The sequence below is a fragment of the Lipotes vexillifer genome, unplaced genomic scaffold (genome assembly GCF_000442215.2).
Source record: "Lipotes vexillifer unplaced genomic scaffold, Lipotes_vexillifer_v1.1 scaffold1329, whole genome shotgun sequence".
NCBI classification, from domain to species: Eukaryota; Metazoa; Chordata; class Mammalia; order Artiodactyla; family Lipotidae; genus Lipotes; species Lipotes vexillifer.
The window spans coordinates 1,075,816-1,096,653 of NW_006797566.1; the positions used below are offsets into that span (position 1 = coordinate 1,075,816).

Sequence of the window (20,838 nt, forward strand, 5' to 3'; positions counted from 1 at the left end):
CCTGCATCGGCAGGCGGACTCTCAAGCACTGCGCCACCAGGGAAGCCCTGAGGAAAATATTTTCAATGGTTTCTTTTGTGTCCTTCCAGAGTTTCTTTACGCAAATATAAGCAAATTCAAATATATATACTAATACCCCCTTTTTAACATCAAAGATATGCTAAAAACCCTGTTCTATACGTTGTAATTCATGTTAATTTAAAAGTATGTATGTATTTGGCTGAGCACATAGCAGTTTTTTAGAAAAATGACTTAAAAATCATAATCCTTTTGTGAGTTTGATTTTTTAACTATCATGTCCTTTTCTGCCTCAGGTGGAACAAAATTGGGCCACGTTACAAGGAGGTGAGATGACCATCCAGACGACACAAGCATCAGAGGCTACCCAGGCGGTGGCATCATTGGCAGAGGCTGCAGTGGCAGCTTCTCAGGAGATGCAGCAGGGAGCCACAGTCACCATGGCACTCAACAGGTGGAGGCAGGGGTGGGCGATAAAAGAGGAGGTCGAATCTGTCCCTGTATACAGATGTAAAGAGAAATGTTGTACCTCAGTTTGTCACAATTGGCATTTGGAACTTAATACTCTTAACCCATAGGATACTGTAAGTTGTTTTATAATCAGCCCTCACCTACTGCATTCCCATCCTATCCCATCCCCAGCAACCAGTCCAGCCTGACTTCCAGCTCAAGCCTTCTGGTCAAGGGACATGGGTCCCTTTTGCTTTATCCTATTCTGTGCTCCTTAACAGACCAAAAGCAGCAAGATGTAAGTACTTTGTGTTTTTAAAGGGACCAAAGGATGTAATAAAAAATCAAGAAGCTTCAGGATTGATTTTCCTTTTATCCTAAGAAACTGCTTTTTGTTATGGCTATTAATCCATGTTTTAGCTGGTCAGGAGCTGACTTTACTGACTTTCAGTAAATTTGTTTCCCTTGCTTATCAGTGACTTCGAAATAAACTAAGTTTTGGATTATTGGGAGAAACTGAATTTTTTTTCTTCAGATATGTTTAGGAAGGATACTGCAGAATGGAGTACTCTAGTAAGAGGTAATTTCCAAAACTAAATTGTTTTGTTCTGTGCTTGGTTCCTTCTATTTGTTGTTGACAGAAAAAAATCGTCCCCGTATTATTATTCTTGTTGTTCATTGCTTACACAATTTTATTTTCAATGGACCCAGACATTTTAACTAATGGTTAAGAGTGTGTGCTTTGAAGCCAGGCTACTTGGGTTTGAATCCCAGCTCTGTCACTTACTAGCTGTTTGACCTTGGGTGATTTACTTGAGCTCAATGCCAAGGCTTTCCTCTATGTAAAATGGTGGGGGGAGGGGGGTAAAAACAGTGCCTGCTTTGTAGGGGTGCTGTGAGAATGGGAAAAGTCAATGCATGTGAAATCCTTAGTTCAGTGCCCAGCATATGGTAAGGTTGCTGTTAACATGTGCAGCAGCTGTTAGCCTCAAATAGTCTTTGAACTCTTGAGACATGCCAGCACTCTACTGGGTAAGGCTGTAAATAAAGAATGCTCTAAGATATAGTGTCTGCCTTAAAAGAAATCATACTGTGAATGGGGAGATTGATTTAAGTAAAACACTTAGCAAACATATTACTCAGAGTGTAATTTACTGTCCAAATGTATGGTGTAGACTATGAACATAATAGGAATTCAGAGTAAGGGGATCACTTCCTCCAAAATATAAAAATCAGCTGAAGTTTAGATTGGCTGTGGTAGACACTAGAAAGCCTTGATAGGCTTATGTACAGAAGATTTCCATCAGGCTGTATAGTATAGTGGCTGAGAAGAGGGTTCTGAGGTCGTATAGATTCAAGTTTGAATCCTACCTCTGCCATTTAGTTGCCATTTGATCTTGAGAAATTTAACCCCTGATCATTAGTCTCATCATCATTATAATAAGGATAATTTTCATCTTGTAGAATCATAAAGATTCAATGAAATGATGTATATAAAACTCTCATCAAAGTGTCTGGCCTGTAATTAGCATTTCAGGAATTATACTTATTATCATTTAACTTATATTTTAAAATTTGTCTACTTAGAATTGTTTACAGCAAGAAGAGATTAAAAGTAGAAGGCCAGTTAAGAAGAGGCAGTCCAGGTATGACTTGTCAAAGGCGTGGAAACTAGTAGTAAGAGTGGAGATAAAGTGACTGATTCTGAAGGAAGTATGGTCAAGACTTGGTGGTTGGTCAGGTATAAAAAACTGAAACATACACAAACGCTTCTCCTTCCAGAGTTACCAGTGAGTCCCTGAGTGACCTGGGATAGAAACTTTTTTCTTAGCCCATTGAACCATATCACTTTTCAGTAACATGAAAGTCTTACTTGATTCCTTACACTTTGACTCAATCCTACTTGTACCTTTGAGAGAGGACACACAGATAAACTTCCTGAAAGCTATGGCCAGAGTGAAACCCTCCTTCCTTTTGGTCCGGTAACCCCTCACTGTAGCGTGGGGTCTAAAAGTCCACCATCAAAGACCAGAAAAACTTCATTTCATCAAGCCAGCACCTTTGCTATTCCAGTGAAGTGGGAGTGTCCTGGGAACCCTGTACATAGTGGAAAACATGAGGCACATTCTGGCTCTCTTTAGTGTAAGAACCAGGGCTTATTTCTAAAGGCAAGGAGGGTAATGGTTTCCCCTGAGGGCTTGTTAACAAACTCAGATGCAGCTGAGGTGACTACAGTGTTTAGTCCAAAGGAAGAATATGGTTCACTGTGGCATGTAGGAGTAAAGAGATGTTGAAATCTGTTTGCAATCAGATAGTTCAACACCCCGATGAGTGTTGTGGGATGGTGTGTTGCAGCCTCTGCTCAGAGTGAAGAAACCAAGCCTGGCAGTGAAGACTAGACTATAGCAGGCTACTAGGGGAACATCATGGGCTTCTAATTCCAGGAGCGGTAACCCACTGTCTAATGTCAGGAGGATTGGACTTAAGACACAAGCCCTTTGTGTTTGCTTCTCTATGAGATGAGACCCATTCCCAGCCTCTCCAAAGAATTCGTTGCTGGAAGTCATCTTAGTGAAAAGTACTCTGCGAATCGGGTCTTTGTTCCTGTGGTAACAAAACGATTTCCTAGAGCTGCTCCCTTCCAGCCTCTCTTTTTCAGGTGCAGATGGAACAAGCATGGTTCTCTAACAATCACCTGCACCTCTGCTGCACTGTAAACAGCAGATGTGGGTGCAGAGCAAAGAGAGAGAGGCAGGCTACATGGAATGGCAGCTGGAGAGCAAGAAGGCAGAGGGGTTCTCTCAACTGTTGAGGGGAAAGGGGATCAGGACAGGTGCAGGACAGACCTTTTTTTCAACCATGCTGTTAAAAGAATTTTGTGTAGCAAGTTAGAATGAGGGCCCTGGGCTCAGACAACCTGTAGCCCCACCCTCCATACCCAAAAGGGGTATGGAGAAATTGTCATTTAAAAATCTAGAAGCTAGTTAATTTTAATTATTTTCAAAATACAGAATAAATTAACACTTTTAGGAAGGAGATGGAGAGAGAAACAAAGTGAACAAATGAAAAGCAGAGCGTCACACCTCAAAAAAAAAAGACCTGTTCACCCTGAACAACCAGACAGGAAAGGAAATGAAATCATCATTTGCTTGTTGCAATACAGTGATTAATTTGAAGTTTCAGGTCGTTGGTTAAGTTGTCCTAGACTTACATTCCCTCTTACACAAGTCCTGCAAAGCCAGTACAGTCCTTGCACATAGAGACAGATACATGATAAATATTGGTAGACTGAATCTACATTTGCTCTGGTAGAAATTTATGCGATGTTGTTGACAGGAAGACAGTTTTTACTGAGTGTCTACTGTGTGTAGTGCTGTGACTCAATGCTATGGGGAAACAAATGCTCAAGAAAGTTAAGAGTTGCTGTTTGTTTGCTGTGAAGAGAATTTGCTTAAAGAAAAGAAGTGAATCATATTTTTAAAGAAAAATTTACTCTTACCATTTTTTTTTTTTTGGCGGTACACGGGCCTCTCACTGTTGTGGCCTCTCCCGTTGCGGAGCACAGGCTCCAGATGCGCAGGCTCAGCGGCCATGGCTCACAGGCCCAGCCGCTCCGCTGCATGTGGGATCCTCCCAGACCAGGGCATGAACCCATGTCCCCTGCATCAGCAGGCGGACTCTCAACCACTGCGCCACCAGGGAAGCCCAACTCTTACCATTTTTTAAAATGAAAATACTGACTTAAAATGAGAGATCTTACTAAAATAAAACATGGCTTTAATATATGAACTTGTATTTATTTGTCCAGTAACATGGGATGGACAACCTAGATCAGAAATCCTCTCTGGAAATAGAGGACAGGGACTATGCAACTGCCTCTTTTTCCTATAGGTGAATGTTGGACACTTGCAGGTAAAACGTTGACAGGAAAAAGGAGGGGGGGCTTGTTAGAAACTTCTCATTTGTAACTGGTTTGGAAATGACTTTTGTCGAAAAATTGCTAAGTGGTAGCTTAGAGACATTTTGATCCCTACTCACCTTTTAAGTGAAGGTGACCTTTTTCTCGCAGTACAGTTTGATCACTTCCCATGAAGTCTAATGGTTAGAATAGACTTGGGAATGATAGTCTGCTGACCACAGGCGTCACCATTTTCTTTTGCACCATGTAAAACATCCATCCATTGCTGCTTTGCCCCTGGCACCTGAACAGGGCATGCAGTAACTAACCTCACCGACCTGTGGACCTGTCATCCCTGTCGGACCCCTCATCCCTGGCATCCCAGATTGCTTTAGTTGTTGCTGCTTCACAGCTTTTCTTCCAGCATAACATATTTTAGAAAGGTACTAAAGAAAATGACTTCAAATATTTAGAGCTTCAGACATTATAAAATGGGTATGACTGGATACAGGGACTCTTCTGGGTCAGGGCTTGGGTGGCTGCTCTCCCCCTCATAGCCTGTGAAATTTCACACTGCAAGCATGTGTCCAAGAGTGGCAGGACATCACCTTTGATGGTCATAGAAATAAGATTATTGTAGATTGTGATAAAAACAGTGGGGAAATGAGCAGTTGCTGAGGTAACCTGTAAACACAGCTCCTATTTCCATATAAACAGTTCTCATATACCAGCTTTCTTTTTCAAAATACCACACAGCTGAAGCATTTTCCAAAGAATATCCTTTTTGGCTTTCCATGAAGCCTCAGGTCAGAGTGTTAAATACTTTTATCGTTAATCCGTGATAGCTGAACACTGCAGAATTGGCTGGTAATATTATTTGACACAAGTTTCTCAGAAAAATATTAAAAGTTAAGGGTCTAGGCACTAAATAATCATTCGTTTTACTATCTCTAATAAATAATTATAAAGCATCCTAAAATTAAAATCTACCTTGTAAAATGTAAAGAATAGCCTTAGTAGTAATTCCAGATCAAGGGTCCACTTTGGCTCTGAATTCGTGTTACAGATACTATGGAATGACTGGCTGTGGGTATCACATCTGAAGTACGTTTTAGCACAGAGATTGATCTTAGCTTTTAAAGGGGCTGCGTGGAAACTCTATGATTCTGTTCAGCTTTTTGCTCAACCTCAATTCGTCCCCAAATTTTTTATAAAGGAAGTAAATAAATTTGAAATATGTAATCATGATGTTGAACTAAGTTAAAGGAAGCCTGGAAATTAAAAGTTACCACAGCTGAACAACTAGAAAAGGGGGTGGGGGGAATCAGCAGTTTTACATTTAACTTATTCTTTTGAATAAATGTCAAAGAATATTTATATGGGGAAATACCAAGTTAGGTAAGAAAAGCAGGCTATAAAACTGTGTGTACAGTATGATCCTGATTATCTGTTTAAAGTTGTGTTTAAGATTAGAAGGAGGGGGCTTCCCTGGTGGCGCAGTGGTTGAGAGTCCGCCTGGTGATGCAGGGGACACAGGTTCGTGCCCCGGCCCGGGTAGATCCCACATGCCGCGGAGCAGCTGGGCCTGTGAGCCATGGCCGCTGGGCCTGCGTGTCCGGGGCCTGTGCTCCGCAACGGGAGAGGCCACAACAGGGAGAGGCCCATATACCACAAAAAAAAAAAAAAAAAAAAGATTAGAAGGAAAATAGCTCTTATCTCTGCATGACATTTAAAAATTTTCTTTTATACTTAATGAATTTTTACAAGTTTCTACATGCATTTTATTATCAGAGAAAAATAACTTTTTAAACACACACATAACAATTTAAAAAGCAAGGCAAGTTAGCAAGAAGGGGAGAATTTTCTATTTAATGAGACTTTTCTGTCCATTGGACTTCTTAAACTGCTTCCTAACATCCTTATAGTGACCAAGAAGTCTTCCCCAGAAGAATGATTATGTCAGTTGCTTTACTTGTTTGCTGACTCTCTTAGATGAAAGTGACGCTGTTAAGTTTGATACACATTGCTTTGCCCACAGTTGTGACACGTTTGCCCTAAACGGTCCACAGCCCCCCCACCCCCCGCCCCATCCTCCCCTACAGCTTGTTTTTGCGAGATGACTGCCATAGTTGTGGCAAAGTCTGCAGCTTCAGAACAAAGCTGAATCAACTGGCTTATTCGGTGTCAAACCCAGGACTTTGTCCACCTCTGATAAACTAAATGACGCCACCTCCTCTTCTCCATGCCCACTTTTGATACTCCCTCAGTAACTGTGCATAGTAGTACCTGGTACTTTCCCAGGAGAGGTGATGAATTTATCTGGTGGGTTCTTTTTTTCTTTTCTTCCACATTTTAACATCTCTGACGTTTGGATGGTAAACTATAATCTTACGATTACAATTGTCAGGAACTTTTTTTTTTTGTCTGTGCTGTGGGGCTTGGGGATCTTAGTTCCCTGACCAGGGATCGAACCTGGGCCCTGGCAGTGAAAATATGGAGTCCTAACCACTGGATCACCAGGGAATGCCCAGGAACTTTTCTTTTCTTGCTGGCACATGAAACAGTAATACATTTTATAGTTTGTATCATCATCGAATCAATAAAAGTGGGTATTTATGCATATAGTAAAAGCATACAATAAGGAAAAGAAAAATGGGATACAAACTGCTAGAATAGTGTTTACTATAAATAGATGGCTAATATCTTTCTGTTCTGCAGAGTGTTTGGTTTGCAGTGAAGGGAGGTTTATTATTTCATTATGTTTGTAGAGTCAAGGATTTTGGGCTTATAGTGATAATTTAAACTTTTAAGTGTTAATTTAGTTCTGCCTACATGTACATGAAGCAAAAGCAAGGGCTGAACTTTGCAAGATATTAGTCAACGATTACTTTGTATTTGGAATCATGGATGTAAACCAAATTTCTATTATTTGATATATTTTTATGTATCTTTTAAAAACTTTTTATTTTATATTGGAGTATAGTTGATTTACAATGTTGTGTTAGTTTCAGGTGTACAGCAAAGTGATTTATACATATACACATACCTATTCTTTTTTAGATTCTTTTCCCGTATAGGTTATTGCAGAGTATTGAGTAGAGTTATTATTTAATATTAATTGAATAGCAAGTCCAGGTTGCTGACTCCTCACATTATCATCCATCCTTAGCTATAAAAAGGCAGTTTCAGGGCTTCCCTGGTGGCGCAGTGGTTGAGAGTCCGCCTGCCGATGCAGGGGACACGGGTTCGTGCCCCGGTCCGGGAGGATCCCGCATGCTGCGGAGCGGCTGGGGCCGTGGGCCATGGCCGCTGGGCCTGCACGTCCGGAGCCGCGACAGGAGAGGCCACAATGGTGAGAGGCCCGCGTACCGCAAAAAAAAAAAACCAAAACCAAAAACAAACAAAAAGGCAGTTTCAGATGGTCTGCCTTGTGTTACCGTAAAGAGAAAAGAGAAAAAGAAAACATTGTGATTGACAACCAAAATGGCTTTTGCATTGTGAATATGGATCAGAGCTTCCACTATGGCTTACAAGGCACTCAATTGATCTTGATAAAGAAGGGACGGGGAATGCGTGCCTTCTGTCCTTAAACACCCATTTCCTAGGTTTAAAGAAAATCTCACATTAGCTGTATAAACGTGAAAGACTTGGGATTTCTCTAGCTATTTATTATTTCATTTAAAAATTGCTCTGATTCTGTCAATAGCCCTGGAATCCCTTATGTGCTGGTAGGCTCACAAACATGGAGTCAGTGGAGAGATCCTAGGAAAGGTTGAAAGTTTGGTTTGTCTTGCTGCAGTGCTATTCCTTTATTCAACTCATACATTCCCCCCTCCTCTTTCTGTACCCACAGCGAAGCTGCCGCCCATGCTGTCGCCACCCTGGCTGAGGCCACCTTGCAAGGGGGGGGACAGATAGTCCTGTCTGGGGAAACCGCAGCAGCTGTCGGAGCACTTACTGGAGTCCAAGATGCTAATGGTAAGAGAGCATAAATATTTTATTGAATTTCTTCCCTGTTTCCACTTAAACCTTCATGACATGACTGACAACAAGCCCTTCAGAATGAGGTTGAACTTTGATTTGAGTTTTTTTATATTGGTAGGCAACTGATGCCTAGGAAAATTCTAGGAGCCTCTGATTCCTTTCACTAGTAGGAGACTTGGGGTTTCCTGGGAGGGAAAAAAAGCCATAATAATGGCTACCTAACTGAATGATTTATTTGAAAAGTGACTATTTGCTGTGATAGTACTTGCTGAGAGGGATTTTTAAATTTTCCGTGGGGTACATTTTGTCCATTTTCTCCCATGGGGTAGATCAGTGTCTTTTACTATAGTAGAGACTCTCCTGTGGGCGAGTGCATTGTGGTAGCAAGGAATGTTCTGACTATCTCGAGAAAGGCACCACCATCTCACCACAAGGTCAGCCAGCAGGCTGTGATAAAGGCGCTTTTCTGATTGATGCTATGGGTTCTGCTTCCTGTTAAATGTGACCTCACCAAGGACCTCCGGATTGAGCCAATAACTTGCCACCACCCTGCCCTTCTTTCCCGGCTCTTTGACTTCCTGGATATTGGTGATATCCTGAATAAACAAGAGGGATAAAGTTCATAGAAATATGATGACAAAAATTTATAGCTCCAGCCCAGCTCTTTGGATCTACTTCAGCAGGCTCTGGGAGTCAGTAACGAAGTCTTGAACTGCCCGGGAGTGCCTCAAAAGTCTGAGTCAAAGAGGAAGACCAGTCCTGTTCTGTGAGACTCTGTGTGACTGTTTATTAAGCTTTTAAAATACACATATAATTAGGTTAAGTAGGACAAATTAACTACTCTATGGTTTTTGGAGATTTGTAGTTTAAAGTCCTGGAAAGAGGATAGATAACAACATACTTTTATTTAGGCAGACAGTTCCTTAATGGCATTTAGTGGCTGAAGGAAAAGTCCCTGGCACTTTTTTTAGGGTAGATCCCTAAGAACTAAATAACATGTTAGTTGGAAAAGTCTTTGAAGAAAGACACAATGTTGCATCCTCCTTCAAAAGTGGGGAGAAGAAAGCACTTCTGTCTCCCAGAGAAGAATAACAGGAAATGTAAAGAGCCATGTGGCTTCTGAGAATCATTTTCTTAAACAAAAAATCACATATTAAAACTGCAGCCTGCTTTTTCTGTAGGGCTAGGGGCTTCCATGAACTAACCCAAATAGAGATAAAGTTGCTCCTAGCCAGAACACTGCAAGGTAAAGGGCATCTTATAGCCATGTATGTTCAGGGTGAAATGGACCATAGTTGGAATTAAGGAAAACCTCCCTCTTTAGCTTGAATCCTACCCCTATTTCCTTATCTTTTTCTATTCCTCATTTCAGTCCTCATCTACCTTGAACAGAAGATATCTGACTGTGTGACATTCTTCTGAAGTGCAATTCCTGTTATTCACTATAGAACTACAAAAAATAATTCCCCGTGTGGGTTTGATGGGAGACTTTGTTATCCCTCTAGTGGTCTTGACCTGTCCGGGTGAGGAGAAGAGACTGCTTTATAGTTCTGGCTCCTCCCTAGCCTCACCTTTTCAGGTAGATGAATTTATAGGTAAGTGTAAGGACCCTCTGGGGCTCCCGCCAAGTAGATCTATTGAGCCATGAGATAAAGGTCAACCACACCACTACTGTTGATTCCTGGAAGCTGCTGCTTTTCAGTAGCTTGGGTTGTGTGAATCAGTTGTGTTGACTTCATGTTGTTGGCTGCATTTGTGATAAGAGAAAATTATGATCTACATCCAAAAAGCCAGTGGTTCCCCAAAGCAGACCATTCCCTAGTTTGTGACCTGCCAACATGTGTGAACTCAGACTTGAGAGTTGGATTTACCACTTTCTTGGTGCTATATCAAATCAGACTGTTGAGTTGTGCCTTATCCTAGTAATATTAGGTGAAGGCACATATCATGTCATCTATCCCTTGGGAATCCAGAGGATGAATCTAATATTGGATATGATCCAGGTAATTCTGATGCTCTTTCTGCCTTCTAGCATTTTTACCCAGAGTGCTATAGGATTTACTCTGGGACTTGGAACCAAAATATTCTCATTTAACCAACTAGTTTATCTGTCTGGAATTTCAAGGGTTCTTTTTTCATTATTCTTTCAGATTGTGTCCTATTGGCATTGTTTGCCACTTTTGTCATGACAAGCTTATGGTATCTGCCAGTAGACTAAATTTATTATCAGGAAGAGTTTATTATCAGGAAGATGATAGCAGAACAAGGTGCTATTTGGTAACAGACACTACTGGGGAAAAAAATACATCCCAGATTCCGGAATATGGCTTAAATAAAAATCCTTCTAGCCGCTGACTCTTCTAAGAACCATGTGGATATTGACCTGTTCCAACCTGAAGCAGGAGTTTCAGCATCTTCTGGGATGGAACTAGAGGGGATGGAGGACCATTGTGTGTGAAATAAAGCTTGACAGAGTACAGTAACCAATGTGAGATGGCTGGGGCAGTGTAGGCCAGTGGTTTTCAAGTTAAGGATAATGACACCTTCATGGCAGAAGTTTAAATTCCAAATTACCAAGGCAGACCTGACAAGAGACGTTATATCTGAAGACTTCTTTTTTCTGGACCCTATCTCACCCCAACACTAAAGAGACTACTCAAGCACTAGCATTACTCTATTTCATTTATGTTCTCCCTTTTTTTTTTTTTTCTCATTTTAAAATTTTATTTTTTAAAATTTGTTTTATTGAAGTATAGTTGACTTACAATATTGTGTCACTTTCTACTGTGTAACAGATTGATTCAGTTGTAATATATATACATACATTCTTTTTCATAATTCTTTTCCATTATAGTTTATCACAAGATATTGAGTATAGTTCCCTGTGCTATACAGTAGTATATGTTGTTTATCCATTCTCTATATAATAGTTTGCATCTGCTAATCTCAAACTCCCAATCCATCCCTCCTCCACCCCCCCTTAAGTCGGTTATCTTTTTTTTTTTAAAGTTGGCTGTGCTTTTATTAATTTTTTCTGATATTGAAGTTTGCAGTTGGCTGCAGTATTTTTTTTTCATTTTAACATCTTTATTGGAGTATAATTGCTTCACAATGGTATGTTAGTTTCAGCTTCACAACAAAATGAATCAGTTATATATATACATATGTTCCCATATCTCTTCCCGCTTGCGTCTCCCTCCCTCCCACCCTCCCTATCCCACCCCTCCAGGCGGTCACAAAGCACTGAGCTGATCTCCCTGTGCTTTGCAGCTGCTTCCCACTAGCTATCTACCTTACATTTGGTAGTATATATATGTCCATGCCTCTCTCTCGCTTTGTCACAGTTTACCCTTCCCCCTCCCCATATCCTCAAGTCCATTCTCTAGTAAGTCTGTGTCTTTATTCCTGTTTCACCCCTAGGTTCTTCATGACATTTTTTTTCTTAAATTCCATATATATGTGTTAGCATACTATTTGTCTCTCTTTTTCTGACTTACTTCACTCTGTATGACAGACTCTAGGTCTGTCCACCTCATTACAAATAGCTCAATTTCGTTTCTTTTTATGGCTGAGTAATATTCCATTGTATATATGTGCCACATCTTCTTTATCCATTCATCCGATGATGGACACTTAGGTTGTTTCCATCTCCGGGCTATTGTAAATAGAGCTGCAATGAACATTTTGGTACATGATTCTTTTTGAATTATGGTTTTCTCAGGGTATATGCCTAGTAGTGGGATTGCTGGGTCATATGGTAGTTCTATTTGTAGTTTTTTAAGGAACCTCCATACTGTTCTCCACAGTGGCTGTATCAATTTACATTCCCACCAACAGTGTAAGAGGGTTTCCTTTTCTCCACACCCTCTCCAGCATTTATTGTTTCTAGATTTTTTGATGATAGCCATTCTTACTGGAGTGAGATGATATCTCATTGTAATTTTGATTTGCATTTCTCTGATGATTAGTGATGTTGAGCATTCTTTCATGTGTTTGTTGGCAGTCTGTATATCTTCTTTGGAGAAATGTCTATTTAGGTCTTCTGCCCATTTTTGGATTGGGTTGTTTGTTTTTTTGTTATTGAGCTGCATGAGCTGCTTGTAAATTTTGGAGATTAATCCTTTGTCAGTTGCTTCATTTGCAAATATTTTCTCCCATTCTGAGGGTTGTCTTTTGGTCTTGTTTATGGTTTCCTTTGCTGTGCAAAAGCTTTGAAGTTTCATTAGGTCCCATTTGTTTATTTTTGTTTTTATTTCCATTTCTCTAGGAGGTGGGTCAAAAAGGATCTTGCTGTGATTTATGTCATAGAGTGTTCTGCCTATGTTTTCCTCTAAGAGTTTGATAGTTTCTGGCCTTACATTTAGGTCTTTAATCCATTTTGAGCTTATTTTTGTGTATGGTGTTAGGGAGTGATCTAATCTCATACTTTTACATGTACCTGTCCAGTTTTCCCAGCACCACTTATTGAAGAGGCTGTCCTTTCTCCACTGTACATTCCTGCCTCCTTTATCAAAGATAACGTGACCATATGTGCGTGGGTTTATCTCTGGGCTTTCTATCCTATTCCATTGATCTATCTTTCTGTTTTTGTGCCAGTACCATACTGTCTTGATTACTGTAGCTTTGTAGTATAGTCTGAAGTCAGGCAGCCTGATTCCTCCAGCTCCATTTTTTGTTCTCAAGATTGCTTTGGCTATTCGGGGTCTTTTGTGTTTCCATACAAATTGTGAAATTTTTTGTTCTAGTTCTGTGAAAAATGCCAGTGGTAGTTTGATAGGGATTGCATTGAATCTATAGATTGCTTTGGGAAGTAGAGTCATTTTCACAATGTTGATTCTTCCAATCCAAGAACATGGTATATCTCTCCATCTGTTTGTATCATCTTTAATTTCTTTCATCAGTGTCTTATAATTTTCTGCATACAGGTCTTTTGTCTCCTTAGGTAGGTTTATTCCTAGATATTTTATTCTTTTTGTTGCAATGGTAAATGGGAGTGTTTTCTTGATTTCACTTTCAGATTTTTCATCATTAGTATATAGGAATGCCAGAGATTTCTGTGCATTAATTTTGTATCCTGCTACTTTACCAAATTCATTGATTAGCTCTAGTAGTTTTCTGGTAGCATCTTTAGGATTCTCTATGTATAGTATCATGTCATCTGCAAACAGTGACAGCTTTACTTCTTCTTTTCCGATTTGGATTCCTTTTATTTCCTTTTCTTCTCTGATTGCTGTGGCTAAAACTTCCAAAACTATGTTGAATAAGAGTGGTGAGAGTGGGCAACCTTGTCTTGTTCCTGACCTTAGTGGAAATGCTTTCAGTTTTTCGCCATTGAGGATGATGTTGGCTGTGGGCTTGTCATATACGGCCTTTATTATATTGAGGAAAGTTCCCTCTACACCTACTTTCTGCAGGGTTTTTATCATAAATGGGTGTTGAATTTTGTCAAAAGCTTTCTCTGCATCTATTGAGATGATCATATGGTTTTTCTCCTTCAATTTGTTAATATGGTTAATCACATTGATAGATTTGCGTATATTGAAGAATCCTTGCATTCCTGGAATAAACCCCACTTGATCATGGTGTATGATCCTTTTAATGTGCTGTTGGATTCTGTTTGCTAGTATTTTGTTGAGGATTTTTGCATCTATGTTCATCAGTGATATTGGCCTGTAGTTTTCTTTCTTTGTGACATCCTTGTCTGGTTTTGGTATCAAGGTGATGGTGGCCTCGTAGAATGAGTTTGGGAGTGTTCCTCCCTCTGCTATATTTTGGAAGAGTTTGAGAAGAATAGGTGTTAGCTCTTCTCTAAATGTTTGATAGAATTCGCCTGTGAAGCCATCTGGTCCTGGGCTTTTGTTTGTTGGAAGATTTTTAATCACAGTTTCAATTTCAGTGTTTGTGATTGGTCTGTTCATATTTTCTATTTCTTCCTGATTCAGTCTTGGCAGTTTGTGCATTTCCAAGAATTTGTCCATTTCTTCGAGGTTGTCCATTTTATTGGCATATAGTTGCTTGTAGTAATCTCTCATGATCTATTTTATTTCTGCAGTGTCAGTTGTTACGTCTCCTTTTTCATTTCTAATCCTATTGATTTGTGTCTTCTCCCTTTTTTTCTTGATGAGTCTGGGTAATGGTTTATCAATTTTGTTTATCTTCTCAAAGAACCAGCTTTTAGTTTTATTGATCTTTGCTATTGTTTCCTTCATTTCTTTTTCATTTATTTCTGATCTGATTTTTATGATTTCTTCCCTTTTGCTAACTTTGGGGTTTTTTTGTTCTTCTTTCTCTAATTGCTTTAGGTGCAAGGTTAGGTTGTTTATTCGAGATGTTTCCTGTTTCTTAAGGTAGGATTATATTGCTATAAACTTCCCTCTTAGAACTGCTTTTGCTGCATCCCATAGATTTTGAGTCATCGTGTCTCCATTGTCATTTGTTTCTAGGTATTTTTTGATTTCCCCTTTGACTTCTTCAGTGATCACTTCGTTATTAAGTAGTGTATTGTTTAGCTTCCATGTGTTTGTATTTTTTACAGCTCTTTTCCTATAATTGATATCTAGTCTCATGGCGTTGTGGTCGGAAAAGATACTTGATACAATTTCAATTTTCTTAAATTTACCAAGGCTTGATTTGTGACCCAAGATATGATCTATCCTGGAGAATGTTCCATGAGCACTTGAGAAAAATGTGTATTCTGTTGTTTTTGGATGGAATGTCCTATAAATATAAATTAAGTCCATCTTGTTTAATGTATCATTTAAAGCTTGTGTTTCCTTATTTATTTTCATTTTGGATGATCTGTCCATTGGTGAAAGTGGGGTGTTGAAGTCCCCTACTATGAATGTGTTACTGTCGATTTCCCCTTTTATGGCTGCTAGTTTTTGCCTTATGTATTGAGGTGCTCCTATGTTGGGTGCATAAATATTTACAATTGTTATATCTTCTTCTTGGATCGATCCCTTAATCATTATGTAGTGTCCTTCTTTGTCTCTTCTGATAGTCCTTATTTTAAAGTCTATTTTGTCTGATATGAGAATTGCTACTCCAGCTTTCTTTTGGTTTCCATTTGCATGGAATATCTTTTTCCATCCCCTTACTTTCAGTCTGTATGTGTCTCTAGGTCTGAAGTGGGTCTCTTGTAGACAGCATATATATGGGTCTTGTTTTTGTATCCATTCAGCCAATCTGTGTCTTTTGGTGGGAGCATTTAGTCCATTTACATTTAAGGTAATTATCGATATGTATGTTCCTATTCCCATTTTCTAAATTGTTTTGGGTTCGTTATTATAGGACTTTTCCTTCTCTTGTGTTTTTGTCTAGAGAAGTTCCTTTAGCATTTGTTGTAAAGCTGGTTTGGTGGTGCTGAACTCTCTCAGCTTTTGCTTGTCTGTAAAGGTTTTAATTTCTCCATCAAATCTGAATGAGATCCTTGCTGGGTAGAGTAATCTTGGTTGCAGGTTTTTCTCCTTCATCACTTTCAGTATGTCCTGCCACTCCCTTCTGGCTTGTAGAGTTTCTGCTGAGAGATCAGCTGTTAACCTTATGGGGATTCCCTTGTGTGTTATTTGTTGTTTTTCCCTTGCTGCTTTTAATATGCTTTCTTTGTATTTAGTTTTTGACAGTTTGATTAATATGTGTCTTGGCGTATTTCTCCTTGAATTTATCCTGTATGGGACTCTCTGTGCTTCCTGGACTTGATTAACTATTTCCTTTCCCATATTAGGGAAGTTTTCAACTATAATCTCTTCAAATATTTTCTCAGTCCCTTTCTTTTTCTCTTCTTCTTCTGGAACCCCTATAATTCGAATGTTGGTGCATTTAATGTTGTCCCAGAGGTCTCTGAGACTGTCCTCAGTTCTTTTCATTCTTTTTTCTTTATTAGGCTCTGCATTAGTTATTTCCACTATTTTATCTTCCAGGTCACTTATCCGTTGTTCTGCCTCAGTTATTCTGCTATGATCCCATCTAGAGTATTTTTTAATTTCATTTATTGTGTTGTTCATCATTGTTTGTTTCATCTTTAGTTCTTCTAAGTCCTCGTTAAATGTTTCTTGAATTTTGTCTATTCTATTTCCAAGATTTTGGGTCATCTTTACTATCATTATTCTGAATTCTTTTTCAGGTAAACTGCCTATTTCTTCTTCATTTGTTAGGTCTGGTGAGGTTTTGTCTTGCTTCTTCATCTGCTGTGTGTTTTTCTTTCTTCTCATTTTCCTTATCTTACTGTGTTTGGGGTCTCCTTTATGCAGGCTGAATGTTCGTAATTCCCGTTGTTTTTGATGTCTGTCCCCAGTGGGTAAGGTTGGTTCAGTGGTTTGTGTAGGCTTCCTGGTGGAGAGGACTAGTGCCTGTGTTCTTGTGGATGAGTCTGGATCTTGTCTCTCTGGTGGGCAGTTCCACGTCTGGTGGTGTATTTTGGGGTGTCTGTGGACTTATTATGATTTTAGGCATGCTGTCTGCTAATGGGTGGGGTTGTGTTCTTGTTTTGCTAGTTTTTTGGCATAGGGTGCCTGGCACTGTAGCTTGCTCATCGTTGAGTGAAGCTGGGTGCTGGTGTTGAGATGGAGATCTCTGGGAGATTTTTGCCTTTTGCTATTATGTGGAGTTGGGAGGTCTCTTGTTGTCCAGTGTCCTGAAGTTGGCTCTCCCACCTCAGAGGCACAGCACTGACTGCTGGCTGCAGCACCAAGAGCTTTTCTAAGTAGAAAGAAAGAAAGAAAGGAGGGAGGGAGGGAGCAAGGAAGGAAGGAGGGAAGGAAGGAAAAAAAGAAAGAAGATAAAGTAAAATAAAATAAAGTAAGGTAAAATATAATAAAGTTATTAAAATAAAAAAATAATTATTAAGAGAAAAAAAACAAAAAAACGGATGGGTAGAACCCTGGAACCAATGGTGGAAGCAAAGCTATACAGACAAAATCTCACACAGAAGCATACACATACACACTCACAAAAAGAGGAAAAGAGGAAAAAATCATAAATCTTGCTCTCAAAGTCCACCTCCTCAATTTGGGATGATTCGTTGTCTAAAGGAGGGAAGAAAGGAAAGAAAGAATGAAGATAAAGTAAAATAAAATAAGGTTATTAAAATAAAAAGTAATTATTAAGAAAAAATAAAAGGACGGATAGAACCCTCGGACAAATGGTGGAAGCAAAGCTATACAGACAAAATCTCACACAGAAGCATACACATACACACAAAAAAAGGAAAAGGGGAAAGAATAATAAAATCTTGCTCTCAAAGTCCACCTCCTTAATTTGGTATGATTCGTTGTCTATTCATGTATTCCACAGATGCAGGGTACATCAAGTTGATTGTGGAGCTTTAATCCGCTGCTTCTGCGGCTGCTGGGAGAGATTTCCTTTCTCTTCTTTGTTCTCACAGCTCCCAGGGGCTCAGCTTTGGAGGGCGTCTGTTCTTTGCTCAGACAGGATGGGGTTAAAGGAGCCGCTGATTCGGGGGCTTTGGCTCACGCAGGCTTGGGGGAGGGAGGGGCACGGCATGCGCGGCGGGCCTGCAGCGGCAGAGGCCGGCGTGACGTTGCACCAGCCTGAGGCGCGCCGTGCGTTCTCGCAGGGGAGTTGTCCCTGGATCCCGGGACCCTGGCAGTGGCGGGCTGCACAGGCTCCCCGGAAGGGGTGTGTGGATAGTGACCTGTGTTCGCACACAGGCTTCTTGGTGGCGGCAGCAGCAGCCTTAGCGTCTCGTGTCTGTCTCTGGGGTCCGCGCTTTTAGCCGCGGCTCGCACCCGTCTCTGGAGCTCCTTTAAGCAGCGCTCTTAATCCCTTCTCCTCGCGCACCAGGAAATGAAGAGGGAAGAAAAAGTCTCTTGCCTCTTCGGCAGGTCCAGACTTTTCCCCGGACTCCCTCCCGGCCAGCCGTGGCGCACTAACCCCCTGCAGGCTGTGTTCATGCCGCCAACCCCAGTCCTCTCCCTGCGCTCCGACCGAAGCCCCGCCTGCTCCAGCGGGGGAGCAGACAAGCCTCTCGGGCTGGTGAGTGCCGGTCGGCCCTGATCCTCTGTGCGGGAATCTCTCCGCTTTGCCCTCCGCGCCCCCGTTGCTGCGCTCTCCTCCACGGCTTCGAAGCTCCCCGCTCCGCCTCCCGCAGTCTCCGCCCGCGAAGGGGCTTCCTAGTGTGTGGACACTTTTCCTCCTTCACAGCTCCCTCCCGCTGGTGCAGGTCCCGTCCCTATCCTTTTGTCTCTGTTTATTCTTTTTTCTTTTGCCCTACCCAGGTACGTGGGGGGTTTCTTTGGAGGTCTGAGGTCTTCTGCCAGGGTTCAGTAGGTGCTCTGTAGGAGTTGTTCCACGTGTAGATGTATTTCTGGTGTATCTGTGGGGAGGACGGTGATCTACGCATCTTACTCTTCCGCCATCTTCCCGGAAGTCTCTCCCTTTTTTAATAGTGGTAAATGAGTCTTTGGTCTTTTATGATGGTGTTTCATGGTTTGGTTCAATTCCAGGATTTTCACAGGTGCCTTTCTCTTTGAAATGCCTAAGTCTGGGAAAGGCCTCTGGTTGAGTTCCTTCCTTTACCTTTTCTTTTCTTTCTTCTTTCTTTTTCTTTTTAACACAGTTATCCCTTTCGTTTCCCCCCAACACATCTTAAGAGGTTGAACAATTTTAAATTGCCCATTGGTTTCCTTTTACTCTGCCATCCTCTGTACCCTAGAACTCCCTTTGCTAATGGACTCCAGAAGCAATGAAGGCAGGCTCACACGGGTTGAAGAACTCTCGAGTGATATTCATCTCTCACGTGTCCTTGCCACCCATTGTTAGCAATTCTCTAGGGAACCAGATCCACAGATCTTTCATCTTTCTTCCTATTTCTACGAAAAATAATGAAAAAAGCTAGATGGGGGGAAAACAAAACAAATAATTGAAGTTCAGTTAATCAATAAAGGTAATGGGAATCATCTGCTTCAATTATTACCCATCAAGCTTCGTACCAGAGCTGCTGAGAAAGGATCAACAGTTTCTAAAATGGCTGACACTTTTTCTGACAACACCACAAGAAAAAAGGGGAGCATAGCATTTCCTGGGGGGTGTTTGTTTTGGTTTTGGTTGTCTTGGTCCTGATTAAATCATCTATCATCTCACTACATAGAATGTTAATATTTTGAGGGTTTGTTTTTGTTTTTGTTGAGTTTTTAAAATATGGCCTTTTTTCCCCCATTCATAAGGTTTTTTAACCTAATTAAGATCATGTACTATTTCATAACTTATTTTGAAATATCTTCACCATTTTCATGTGGTTAAATATTTTTTGATACTTGCTAATATATGTTTAATACTTGCTAATATATCATATTATCCATCATAATAACCAATTCCCTATTGTTGATAATTTAGGCTATTAATAATATTTTTACAACAAAAATAATACTCTTCATCTTGGTGTAAAATCTTGTCCATACCTTTGATTCTTTGCTCTCTACATAGCTCATACTTGCTTATACTTACAATAGAACTGTTTAGAACCTGCTTCGTTACCCTTCACCGAAATTGGATATTAGCATAATTTGCTCTGTGTGTGTGTGTGCCTATTTGGTAGGCAATAAGTTGTATTTCATTTTAATTTGCATTTTTTAATATTAGTGATAGATAATTTTACTTTTTCCTTCATGATTTTATCTACACGTGTATTTTTGTATTTGTCTATTCGTGTTCTTCAACCATTTTTCTGCTGAAGTCTTTAACATATGAAGAGTTTTTCCAAATCAATAAGAGAGAGAAAGATGTAATCCCTTTATTGTATATGTTGCAAGCTTTCCCTGTTTATTTTTATTTCACTTCTGTTACTTTCACTTCTTATTTGATTTTAATTTTTAAAAATTTTTTATTTATTTATTTGGTTGCATTGGGTCTTCGTTGCTGCACACGGGCTTTCTCTAGTTGCATTGAGCAGGGCTACTCTTCGTTGCGGTGAGCGGGCTTCTCATTGCAGTGGTTTCTCTTGTTGCCAAGCTCGGGCTTTAGGTTCTCGGGCTTCAGCAGTTGTGGCTTGTGGACTCTAGAGCGCAGGCTCAGTAGTTGTGGTGCACAGGCTTAGTTGCTCCGCGGCATGTGGGATCTTCCTGGACCAGGGATCGAACCCGTGTCCCCTGCATTGGCAGGCGGATTCTTAACCACTGCGCCACCAGGGAAGTCCCACTTTCACTTTTATTTCCTTAATTGTTTCTCTTTTTACCTTTATGTTTACATAGGCCCCGAGTCAGATCAATATCTATATGCCAGTTCTTCTATGGACTCAATTTTCATTTTAAATACTATAAAATATCTGGAATTTATTTTGGTATATGGCATTAGGTAGGAATCTGAATCATTTTTTCCCCTACATAATTAATTATTCCAGCATCATTTATCCCATAAAAAAGGTTGAAATCCATCCTTTTAAAACTGTTTTGAGGGCTTCCCTGGTGGCACAGTGGTTGAGAGTCCGCCTGCCGATGCAGGGCACACGGGTTCGTGCCCCGGTCCGGGAAGAT

General features: G+C 40.4%; 1 protein-coding gene across 1 annotated transcript in view; it reads left to right on the forward strand.

The window, feature by feature from the left end:
• Positions 1 to 20,838, forward strand: part of NRF1 (nuclear respiratory factor 1) — an 89,545-nt gene that overhangs the window by 47,276 nt on the left and 21,431 nt on the right. The window contains exons 9-10 of the mRNA XM_007469707.1: positions 315 to 472; positions 8,220 to 8,344. Of these exons, the coding sequence (XP_007469769.1) occupies positions 315 to 472; positions 8,220 to 8,344 (283 nt within the window). The remainder of the gene's footprint in view (positions 1 to 314; positions 473 to 8,219; positions 8,345 to 20,838) is intronic.